The following is a 12,236-nucleotide window of genomic DNA, read 5'->3' on the forward strand; positions in this document are numbered from 1 at the left end:
TGAACCCCCATGTGTCTTGAAAGAGTAAAAATGTATATCTAAATGTATAACTAATCAGTCAATTTCAAGGCCAAAATAAAAGTCCCCAAGAAGTGGTTAAGACTAATTTTTTTAAAGATTTATTTATTTATGCATACAGAACTGTGGTACAGGCCAGAGGTGCAGGGGCGGTGAGAGGATTCACCAGAGACAGAGTGGGGAGCAGGCGGGTCAGGAGAGGTCTGCCACACGCCTTGTGGGTCACCTCCGGGTCAGGGATCAAACTCGTGGTGAAGTGGCTTTAGCTTCTTAGTGCTGTGCTTTAACCGCTCTGCCACCAGGGAGGGCCCAAGACTAATTTTTTCTAAGTAAAACTTTATAAATGTAAAATCTCATGGCTCGTATATATCCACTTTGTGGTTCCTTCTGAACTGTATGGCATAATGCAATGACTGAAGATAACATTGCCTATGATCAGGTTCTAGAGTATAGCCTGGCTCCAGCATCGAAGTGTGATGCATTTTGAAGTGTGACTTCTGAACTGGATTCTGGATCTTTGTCATGAATGGCTGGTCACGGGAGATCCATTTGGCTGTTACCTGGTGAGCTGAAGGATCCTGAACCAGACAGTACTTTGGTGTCCCCTCCGACAGCTTTAACCACTGGCCACGCAGCCTGCCATAGGGCAGGGAAGAATGAATCCTGGGCCTCAGGCAGAGGTGGGAAGGCGAGAGGCCTCCACATAATGGTTCACTGTTGGGAGCAGTTACAACTCTGAAATCACCTTTTATTTGCTTCCCAAGAAATGGACTTCAACATTTGGCCATTTACCCAATTAGCGATTCCAGTAAGTGGGCCCTTTTCAAGCAGCAAAGCCCTTGAAGATGCCCTCTTTGCTCTTTTGCCCTTTCAGTTTTTAACTATGACCTCTTCATCCTTTAACCCTTTCCCCTAAGACCTCTTTTTTAGGATTCACTTTCATTCATATCTGTGATAGAAATAAATCATTTGACTGAAAATGGGCTTCTCACTGATAGTTAATGACACTCAACTAACATCCCCCTTTGATTCCACACTGAAGACTGAGTAGCTTGTTGTTGCTAACTTTTCCTAATCTGTGGTATTGTGATCTTAATTTCTTACATACTTAAAGACTTTGAAACCTTTTTGCATTTCAGACATTGTGATTGGTGGTGGTTCTCTTTCTTTGAGATTTTTGACATCTGGTTGCTTGTGAGGTTAGTAGCTTGCCTTTAAAAAATTGTACATTTTGATTTTGCAGTTGCATTGTGGATTCGAGCAGTGATGAAGAATTTGTGTCCTGTAAGTAGAGTCCACTTACCGTGGTAATTTACATTTTAAAGTCTCATTTAACCCTGACTTTGTAGAGATGACTAAGATATGATTTGGGGCATTTGGTGTGATCATGCTCAAAGGCTCTCTAGTGAAACAAACTTGCTTTCCCATTTGTTAGGAACACAGGAAGTTCTTTGGGCTGCTTTTCCAATTTACTTCCTTCACCTTCTTCATTCTAGGTCTCCTTTTATTTTATCTTTGTTTCTTATGGGGATATGGAATTTACCATCAATTTTAAACAGCTCTGTGGATTTTGTTTATAGGAGTTAAAGACATGGGTAACTAGATTTGATCATGCTTCAGATGCTTTTTGATGCCCTTTTATTTCTCTGATTTAGCTGTGGCCAAAATGCGCACACAGAAGAACAACATCAAGTAAGTAAGAAAATCAGTGAAATTTGACTTTTTAAAATTATAATAGTTTATTTTTACATCATTTTGTGCCTTTTTCCATCTCAGTTGTAATCCCTGTGGATTTGCCATCACCATAGTCCCTTGCACTCCCCACCCCCAATTTTTTAATCCCATTCCCCACTCCACCCTTGTAAAATTTCTCTGGTATATAATTGTTGATAATTATTATTATGTTTTCCCCCTGGTCCTTTATGCTCCAGCTATGAGTGAAACCATCCGGTATTTTCCCTTTTCTTTCTGGCTTCTTTCACTAAGCATGATCCCTTCCAGCTCCATCAGTGTTGCTGCAAAAGGCATGAGTTTATCTTTTTTCATCATTGAGTAATATCCCATTGTATATATGTACCACATCTTTTTAACCCATTCATCTGCTTTTGGGCATTTGGGTTGATTCCATGAATTTGACTTTTTTTTAAGGGGTGATATTCTGAATGAGAAGATTTAAGAATAAACATCACATTTCCTCTGTGGATGCTTTGTTTAGGATCACAGTGGGTTTTGATCTTATACGCAGGTTCAAAATACTAGATTCCTTAGCTCTGGCCCATTATGTAGTTGATCTGTTTTGTCCTCATATGTCTCTCACCCGTCTCTTAACTTCCAGATTCCACTACTCAAGTCCTGATCAAATTTTATTCTTGTATTAGAGCAAGAACTTTTGAAGTGGGCTCTTTGTCCTTAATCAGTCTTCATCCCACTTAGATGAAACTCCTGAGTCACTGTTGTGATTTTTCTATCCCTTATTTAAGTTACTTGTCATATGAAAGAAACTTGAAGGCCTCTCTAATCTGGCCCAGTCCCAGGTGCTTCTATACATGGGAAATTGTAGGAAGAGTGGACTTGGGAGTGGGGGGAAAGTGGTGATTTCAGTTTGTTGCATGCATAATGAGCACTTCCAAAGAAGGGCAACAGAGTTAGGTGGGAAACAAATCAGTGAAACATGTCAAAATGATCATGTTCATTTATTGATATTGAAAAGGTAGAAAATGCTATGAAAAGAAGGATGTTTTGTTCATATTTCTCATTTTTTCCTGTCTTGTCACCCAGCTTCATGGTGATTGACTCAGAATCTGATGAGGAATGCTTCCAAGACAGAAAGAGAGCTAAGATAACTGAAATAAGCAGTGAAGGCAAGTATACCACTAACTTGGAGAAGTAGCTGAGTTCTGAGTAGCTTTGTCACTTACAATTGTTTCAGCATAAGGGTCAGCAGCTGATGTGTTCTGAATCACTTCACAGTATGATTCACTGCGTTCCCTGCACCCCTGTAAATTCCTTTAATACCATAGCAACTGTTCGTGCTGCCTTAGACCTGAGGCATCTCCCTCAGTAGAATTCTTATCCACCTCATATTACAACAGGGAAAGCAGAAGGAAGAGTCATGATTGGAGAATGAGAAGTCTGAAGGCTGCTCTGCTCTTCTCCTTCCCCTCTTCCTCCTGAGTGCATGTAGGAAGGAGAAAAAGGCTGAAAGAGGAGTAAGACAGGCTTGGTCTTTACAGCTTGATGGAAATGTGGGCTGATGATGGTCATGGACAGCAGACAGTAACTTCTCAGGGGAATTCTTGCTTTCTCCAGCTGTTTGTCTTTGCCTTTTGCTCCTCCCTTTATATATTTTTCTAAAGATTCCTTTAGTCTGTTTCCTGTGGCAGATCCTTGTGTGTGTTGTGATCCTTGTGTCCTGTGGCAGATCCTTGTGTGGCCATTTTAGCCTCTGGGGAAGCTGTGCCGCTCAACTCACAGTTTAGAACCTGCTAAGTGGGTGTGAAATGGAGGAAGATAAGGAATTTCTCAAGTATCAGGGATGGTATTTGATTAATCTTTGCTCACTTCCGGGAGTAGAACATGCCATACAGGCTTCCAGTTAATATTTCAGCACCCTTAGATTACTGACTACCTGTGGCTACCTCTGGCTAGAGCTTCCTAGCTTACCTGAGATATCAGCATGGGAAAGAGAGCAGAGGCTTGGAACCCTAGTCTCCAACTGTCCTCTTTGGGACAGAGGTCCAGGTGCAGAGTAAAGGATGACATGACAAGTTACCATAGTGCAAAGGGTATCCAAAGATAGATAGCTTGAGCATGGGACATGAATGACAGCCAGAAAGCAGCTCACCACCCTGAGTCTGAAGATCTGTATTCTTTATAGGATGAACTTTCAAGTGAAGTTGCTTCTATCTTTCTGAACTAGTGGGCCCTGATAGTAGGCCTCTGCCCTAGGAATGGAGGGATGAAGAATGCTCCAACAGAACCGTTTCTGGTTTTTTGTTTTTTTTTTCCTGTTCTCTACATGTCATTCCTTCTGTTATTGCAGTGAGTTTTGGTAATTTTACAGGAAAAAAGAGACCTAGGAGCTTTAACACACACGTCCCACTTTGTAACTTCTCATTGTGTAGTTACTTAAAAAAAAAAAAATATATATATATATATATATATATATATACACACACATATATATAGTAAGCAGTGTTTTCCTACTTTAAAAATTTTCAACTGCATTTACATTTGAATTTTCTAGGAAGGATGAGTTTTTATTATAGGAGCATCCGCTCCCTTTTTTTCCCTTATTGCATATCTGAAGTTCTTTGATAATGAATTCAAATAGCAGATATGACTCTCAAAATATATCATTCCAGATTTGCAATTTAAGGTTAAAAAAGCTTTTGCACCATAAATATAGTTTCACATTTTGCTTGTGCCATGGTTTATATTTTTTACATCTAGAAGTTGAGCTCTGAGTGGACTCCAGAAAGATATGCTCTACACCCTCAGTTTCTAGATGAAGTAGGGACCTTTAATGGGAGCACTGACAGAGCGGGGTTTCCTGGGTCTGTCAGTACTGACGTGAGGATTGGCTCTTCATTCTCGCATGTCAGTGGTTCTGAGAGCCTAACATGTAAGGAGCAGTTAAAAAGTTAAATTTTGATGACCAACATAGTGTAGCCCCAATTTTTAATATGTATAATAACAGAGGTAAATTTCCACAACTATCTACTAATAATTTATCAAAGAGCACCAGAAGGTTAGTGGGGACATAGTCTCAAAGGGCAGTCCTTTAAGTGGTAGAAATTAAATTTGGTGGGTAAAAAAAAACCCTTATTCTAACTTCTCTTATTTTGCTGTGGATCAGTGGAAATTTGCAAGTCTGCAGACCTGTGTTAGAAACCACATTATGCTGCTTGGAGAATGAGATTTGAAGATTGTTGCCAGACTTGGACTTCTATTTTATTTGTCAATACTCTCAGAAAGATAAGCTATGGGGGGAAATGATATAAAGTGACTGATTTGTAACTAGCATGCCTAATGTCACAGTTCCTGGCTTGTTTAATTTGTGATCAATAATCTGAAGTTGAAAGTATGGGGAGGGGATGGAAGGAGTATTTTTATATGTGGTTGTGTTTTTTTGAATTTCAGATGAGCTTCTGGAAACCATATCTGATACTGAGGAGCACCCTAAAATCCAGGATCTTCCAATAGTTATTACTGATGATGAGAGTAGTGTTTTGGAGGGTCCTGTCACAATAGAAGATTCATGTGATCAGGACCAAATGTCCTCAAGTGAAAAAGAGATGAATGAGTTTAGTACCTCCCAAAGCAGTTCCTCTGATGCTGCTGGTGAGCAGCATCTTGATGAAAATCTTGGCCAGCCACCAAGTGATTCTCAGGCTAACCTGGAGGCTTTAGGTAGAAAGCTGTCAGATGAAGAGCCTGTGGAACAACCAAGGAAAAGGAAGAACAAAACCAAACATATCTCTGTGGCTCCTGGTAAGATAATGAAGACTTGTGTGCTTTTCCCAACTGAGTATGCCTAGCCTGGCGAGTGTGCCCTCCCTCCCCCCACCGCACCTCTGTGGGTGCCACGTCCTTTGCCTGGATATGTCTTGATTTTTTGGGTATGCTTGTCCTGTCTAACAACCTCTTCCATTTTAGCAGCATTCTAGTGACCAAGGGAGACAGCTGTTGGCAGTGAAAGGGATCTTTCTGGGGAGGGGGGAGATATGTCTAGTCTTCCCCTTTGTGCCCATGTCAGCATCTGCTGCTCCGTCTATCTGGAGTGCTTTCTCCCTGTGTTCTTGTCCTGAGGGTATCTCATTTTTCTGAGTCAGTGACTCAGCCCAATTGTCACTAGTTATAGGAAGCTGTAAGTTAGACTTGTGTGCCTCCTTCTTCGATTCCTAAGGATCATGGGCCCTGTCTCTATATAGCTCTGTTGAAATGTCCCTGGCTCTCACTCTGCCACCCCCACTAGACAGTGAGGAGGACTGGACTCTTCTTAATCTTGTTGTCTCTCCCAAGGTTTAGCTTGGTGCTTGGCATGTAAAAGATATCTAATAAGTCTTTTGAACAAATGAACAAATGGCACAAGCTTCATCTATGTGAGTCTCATGCTAGAGCAGCCGGCAGTGTGAGTGCCGGACAAAGGTGGGAAGATTTGGCCTGGTAAGGGGTGAAGGTGCTGTCTTGGGCATGAGCCACATTGCTCAGAGCAAGTGCCTGAGCTGTGCCACACCATTCTGTATACTCCACATGCCTCAGCTGCCTGCACAGTCTGATCTTTCCTGGCATGCTGATGTCACCTCGTTCTGTTTTTCATCAGACGGAATCTTACCCAGCTTACTCCGCAACTCTGTGATTCACAGAGGGAACAGCTCTCCTGTTGACTGTCAGAACAGTATGCAGGCTTTGGACAGTTTTGGTTTATAGATGTTGCTCTAGGCTTGCTGTTGGGGGCTCCACCTGGGGTCACCTTCTTGCCAGTTGCTTGATGGTACCTACAGTCAGGGGACAAATGACATCCTATCTTTTCAGCTGTTAAGGAACGTAAGACACGTGGGCCCTCAAAGAAGAAACTCAAAGCAACAGAAGAAACCAAGACTGGGTAGGTATGGCTCATATTGAATTGACAGGACCTCATTTCATCATGGTCACTTGTTAAAGCATGTGGGGACTTTCAAGGGCATGAACAAGTCCGATGGAACCAAGTTTTCTGTCCTTGAGCTGGAAGAGCAGGAGAAGGAGGAAGAGGAGGAGGAGAAATCCCATGGGTGCAGGCACTCTGGCGCTCTTCCCCTACAGCAGCTCTGGCCTCTGAGGTTTCCTTTGTTCTCAAACCCAGGGTACAGAATGATATAGAGCACTTCGCTTTTTTCAGGCTAGCTACAGCCCTGGTGTCACCAGTTTGCTTTAAAGCAAAGCAAGCACAGTGTAAAGGGCGAGAAGGCAGGACTCTTCCTAGGTTTTCCAGTGTTGGATGTAGTTAATTCTGAATCCTTGTATATATTCTTGTGAATTTGAGCTTAAATTTAGGTTGCTTGTAGTTCTTTTGTTTTTAATAAGCTGTATGTAATTGATACTGAAAACAGGTCATTGAGACCAAAGACATATTCATACTTGATACAGAATAGTCACACTTTCTCATTTAGGTTCCAGGAAGCGCTCACCTTTTCCTTTAAACACATGCAATGAGCATAATTTACTTTGTACTTGCATTCAGGAGTAATATTTGCTTACAAGAGAAGGGATATATTTGAAGGACTGCATGTTTAGTTTTTACCTGTATTTTTGGACACTAAATGCATTTAAGGGGGAGGAAAAAAAACAGTGTGTTTGGCATTTAGGGCAACAGAGCAACTTGGACCTAAGCAGAGAGACTGTTTTCACCAGGCAAGGTAGCTGACAACCGTGTGGCATGTCCTCTTACGTAGCTCCCCCTTTAGCAGTTTCTTTGAAATTAACAGGCATGTTTCAGCTGCTTTGCCTATAGGGATGTGTATTTTGGGTAGCTGTCAGGTTGCTTTGCTAGAGAATGATACCAAAGAAGGAAGAAGCTGCCCCTTGTGTCATTGTCATCTGCAGCGTCCAAAAGAGGCTAGTTTGTTTAGGCTCCTCACTGCTACCTTAGTACTTCCTGTTTCAGCCTGTGAGCTTCCTGTTGTGCTTTGCATTGTTTCTGTGTAGGCTGCTTGCTGGTCATGGTGTCTCGTATACCCTTTTGGGGTCTTGTTGGTTCCTCTGATGTGGAGATGCTCAGCCTGTAGTAAGTTGGCACAGAAGTTGAGGTGAAGGCATGCTAAGCCACAAGGCCTGTTTGACATGAGCACAAACTCACAGGGCTACTGTTACGGAACAGGTGTGCAGATCTGAACCATTGCCACCTTTTCTGACACAAATTTGCTTTTAGAACCAAGTAATGAGAAAAAGATATGTTAGTGCCCCGTGGGGTTGCCCCCCTCCGCCCTGTCATGCTTTGGGATGAAGACCCTGAGTTCTGTGGCCTTTGTCTTGTTTGGTGTTTTGGTGAGATCTCGAGTTGCAGGAGTGCTGTTAAGGTAGAGACTCACTTCCCTGTGTTTGTTCCTATTTTATCTCTCCAGCTTTGTGGGCTCATCTTAGATTTGTGGATGGGTCCAGCCAAGATAAAAGTGTTTCATTTTTTAAATAGTTGTTATAAGAATGGAATCCTTTGTGTCCTCATCACTGTTCTTGGGCTTTTGGAATTAGGCCTTGAGAGTGAGGCAGCAGTAGTGGCTTAAGGGAAAGCCCCTGAGATTTTGGTCAGAAGAGTCCTTGTCTCAGAGAACTTCGAGCAAGCCACTTAACTTCTGTGAAATGGAGGTCATAAGAGTAGTAATAGTTTCTTTGGAAAGTGTGGGAGAATTGAATAGGACAGTGCAGATGGAAATTCTTTGCATATGATAAAACGCTACACAGCTGGTGGTTCTTAGTAGAGGTGACAATGTGGGTGGTAGGTTGTGCTGAGGCATGAGTGAACTATGGGAAATCACACTTGGGGTTCAGGGAACAGTGGCCTCAATTACTTTGGCAGAGTGGGAATGGGAGCTGGAAATAAGAGATTGGGAACAGATCATCCCAGACCTGGAATGCCAGACCAAGCAGTTTGTGAAAAGCCAGAGAGGGACGTAATAATATCTGTAGCCGGGCATAACAGTAAATCTGGAGGAGGTGTGGTTAGATTAGATGAAAGTGAGCCTGGAGCTCAGGAACACAGTTAGAGGGGTGCTGTGGTGTTGTGGCATGGGGTGGTGGGGGAAACTTGAACTGGAGTGGTGATGGTGGGGTGGGAAGGAGCATGGTGGGGTCTGCATTTGTGCTTAACTGAATATGGGGGAAGGGAGAAAATTATTTTAAAAGTGTCACCTGTTACAAACAGAAGTTGGAGAATTAAACACATTGAACCAGAGGCGTGACCATGATACTTGGAAATTTTCTTTTTTAAAGATTTATTTATGCATACAAGAACTGGGCTACAGACCAGTGGTGGTGATAGTGGTAGGAGCGGGTGAGAGGAAATCCACTGCTGAGGGGAGTGGCGGGTGGGCAGGTCAGGAGAGGTCTGCTGTGCATGTGGGTCACCTACCTGGCTGGGGATCAAAGTTAGGATCGAACTCGTGCTATGGTGGCTGCGGAGAGCTTCACAGTGCTGCACTTTAACCCACTGTACCACCAGGGAGGGTCCTACTTGGAAATTTTCATCAGACTGCAGATACAGGTGTGGTGTCCCTTTGTCGAGGTTGAGACCACGGCTTCAGTCTCTGAGAATTCCTTTCAAGTATTTGGAAGAGGGGCCCAGCATGTTTTCAAAGTCACCCTTGATGTGATCTGTATGCATGTATTTCTTCTAACTTAACTTCTGCTATACAGAACTCAGTCAGATTTACCTTTGCAGGGATGTTATGTGCAAAATCCCTGGATGTTTCTTACGTGACCTTGAGAAGTCAAAGCAGTATTCTGGAAAGAAATTCAAGCAAAATAAAGATGAGCTGGTTCAGAAACTCTATGCTCTATTTAACAGCTCTATCTTTGATAAAAAGGTAAGGATTAGCACTTAGTGAGTCCCTGTGGCATGCCGAGCAGTCCTGACTGTTGTGAGGTACCAGATGTGCTAACTGTATTTTCTATCCTTGGGACGAGTCAGTTAGTGGGGGGAGTGGAGACTTGCATTTGTGGGAGAGACAATATTTGTGGGTTATAATACATGTTATAAACTGTTGGTACCGTGGGAGATCCACAGAGGGAGGGATCACTGAGCGCCTGAGTGGTAAGGAAATAGGATTGCAAGGAGGAAGTGAGTTTTTCTGGTTCTTCTTCTTTTTTTTTTTTTTTTTAAGAATCATTGTTATTTATGTAGGCATACAAGAACTGGGGTTTAGGCCAGAGGTACGGGGTGGGGGGTGGTGAGAGGCTTCACCAGAGATAGAGTGGGGAACAGAACAGGTGGATCCACTAAGTACACTGCTGAGAAGAGCAGCGGACGAGACAGGAGAGGTCTGCCGTGCCATGTGGGTCAGCTCCCTGGCTGGTGGTTGAACTCAGGCTGCAGTGGTTGTCAATAGTTTGTTAGCGCTGATGCTTTAACCCTTGTACCACCAGGGAGGCCCATTTTCTGGTTCTTGAAAGAAGTTAAGTAGAGGGAGCAGCAGTGGTGGGGAAAGGGACCACCTGGAAGAGGGTTCAAGTTGAAGGGTAGCATCAAAGAAATACATGATCTTGAACAAGTGTTACTTAGCTCCTCTTTGCCTCAGTTTCCCATCTATAAAATGGGGGCAGCAGCAGTACCTGCCCCTTCATAGAACTATTGTTAAGTCTGAGGAAGTTCATGTAACTAAGTGTGCCGAGAATAGGATCTTCAACATAGTAAGCACTGCTTGAATACTTGTTAGCTTTTTTTTTTTTTTTGCTAGTGTGAAAGTACGTGCTGGAGGACCTGAGGGCCAGGTGCAGGAGCTTACTTGGCAGTCTGGGTGCCACTGCACAGGGATATGATGTGACATGAAGTGGCTGCTGAAAGAGGTTAATCTGGAAGTGGCATGGGGGCATGGGCTGGATTGAGGAGACTCTGGAGGAGAGAGAGCTGTGGGGCATTTTTCAGACTTTATTACCTTTGGTGACAGAATTTTGTGCAGGGAAAGTGCTTACATCATCCTAGGGTTCCCAAGCCCTTGGTGCCCTTCCTCACGACAGCAGTGCTACATAAGTCAACTCTGATTAGTGGATCCTGAAATGTTTTTGTTGCATTTTAAATTTTTTCTCCCCACTCTTTGGGCACATTTCCTTGCACCTCCTACCACAGCAGGCCTACCACTCCTGGCTGCTCCGACTTTGTCTCCATATGAGGGAGCACAGGTTCTGCATGCACATGCTCTCACGTTCTCCCCTGTACCCCCATTGCCTTTCAGCGTCTTTGCCTGCACTTCCACTTGGCTTTTATTCTCTCCAGGTTTATATTTATAAAAGCCTTTTGAGCTGATAGTTTCTGGTCAGCAGAAAACTGCTTCCTGAGTTACTTTGTTGGTTTTGCACTCCCAGATGCCAGAGAAAATAGACATTGGCTGGAATAAAAAGATGCTGAGAACTGCTGGCTTGTGCACCACCGGTGAGACTTGTCACCCAAAGAGGGAGCGCTACGCCAAGATTGAGATCTCTCTGAAAGTCTGCGACTCTGCAGGTGACGGCAGGAGCCCAGCAGCCTCTCTGCTGCATACTTCAGACTCGGCACCTGTTAAGAGTCTCTCGGGTGTTGGTATTCTCCAGCAACCTGTGTCACAGGCCTGTGTGCTGTTTAGGAGACATTACTGTAGGAGGTCTCACCGTTCCTGAGAGTACCGCTGATCCATCTCTCTCCTGGGCCTTTCTCAGCAGCTCCCTGTTGCCCGCAGCAGTATCTTTGTTCTCCCACAGGCTGAACTTCAAGTCCCTGTAGCAGTCTTTACACGGTCTCTCGTGTCATCACTCCCTCTCCACTTTGCCTCCGCCTGGGTCTGGGCCTTTTTCACCTCACCCTTCTCTGCCCCATTCAGTCTCCTCAATGCTACCGAATTGCTTTCCTGCTTTCCTAGACCTGATTGACACCTGAAGCCTGGCTTTTGAGGCTCTCATTCATACTTCTCCACCAATCTGCTTGGCTAGTCTTGTTTCTCGCTGCTCCGCTACTACTCTGCTTCGGCCAGATTTCCTTCGGCCACACTTAGAATGACCCATCCTCAGTTTGCTAATTTCGGGTCCCAACTCAGCTCAATTTGTGGAGCTTCTGGCCGAGTGCCTTGGCCAGTGATGTTCCCACCCTGTCCGCTTATGTTCTTGAAGGGCAGAAACCAGGTTTTGGCTGGGTGTATTTCCAGTAGTGTCTCACAAAAAAGGGGTCTGTCGGAGCTCCTCTGAAAAGACTTGCTCACCAAAGTCTCTTTGCCGTTAACAAAACTGGGTTGCAGTTGGAAGAAATTTCCCTTCCAGAATTCTAAGAGGGTTCTCATGCCTGCTTTCATATGCTGTTCTAGAGGAGGGTGGTGTTAGTGGGTTGAGAGTCTAGGGGCTGTTGGGTGGCAGACAGAAGGAATCAGTTTGAAATGCTCATGATTTCTTTTCATTCCTCTTCTAAGACCGACTCCGGGATACTTTGATCCATGAAATATGCCATGCAGCTTCCTGGCTGATCGATGGTATCCGTGATTCTCATGGTGACGCATGGAAGT

The 12,236-nt window shown here is 43.9% G+C and overlaps 1 protein-coding gene across 1 annotated transcript in view; it reads left to right on the top strand.

Moving 5' to 3' along the window:
* Nucleotides 1–378: 378 nt before the first annotated feature.
* The window catches only part of ACRC (acidic repeat containing), a 12,028-nt gene continuing 170 nt past the window's right edge, over nt 379–12,236 (top strand). Inside the window, exons 1-9 of the mRNA XM_012733918.1 lie at nt 379–826; nt 1,262–1,302; nt 1,674–1,710; nt 2,797–2,879; nt 5,161–5,511; nt 6,556–6,625; nt 9,434–9,578; nt 11,074–11,212; nt 12,144–12,234. Of these exons, the coding sequence (XP_012589372.1) occupies nt 1,685–1,710; nt 2,797–2,879; nt 5,161–5,511; nt 6,556–6,625; nt 9,434–9,578; nt 11,074–11,212; nt 12,144–12,234 (905 nt within the window). The 5' untranslated portion in view covers nt 379–826; nt 1,262–1,302; nt 1,674–1,684. The remainder of the gene's footprint in view (nt 827–1,261; nt 1,303–1,673; nt 1,711–2,796; nt 2,880–5,160; nt 5,512–6,555; nt 6,626–9,433; nt 9,579–11,073; nt 11,213–12,143; nt 12,235–12,236) is intronic.

The sequence above is a fragment of the Condylura cristata genome, unplaced genomic scaffold (assembly GCF_000260355.1).
Source record: "Condylura cristata isolate star-nosed mole 26May11 unplaced genomic scaffold, ConCri1.0 scaffold00043, whole genome shotgun sequence".
NCBI lineage: Eukaryota > Metazoa > Chordata > Mammalia > Eulipotyphla > Talpidae > Condylura > Condylura cristata.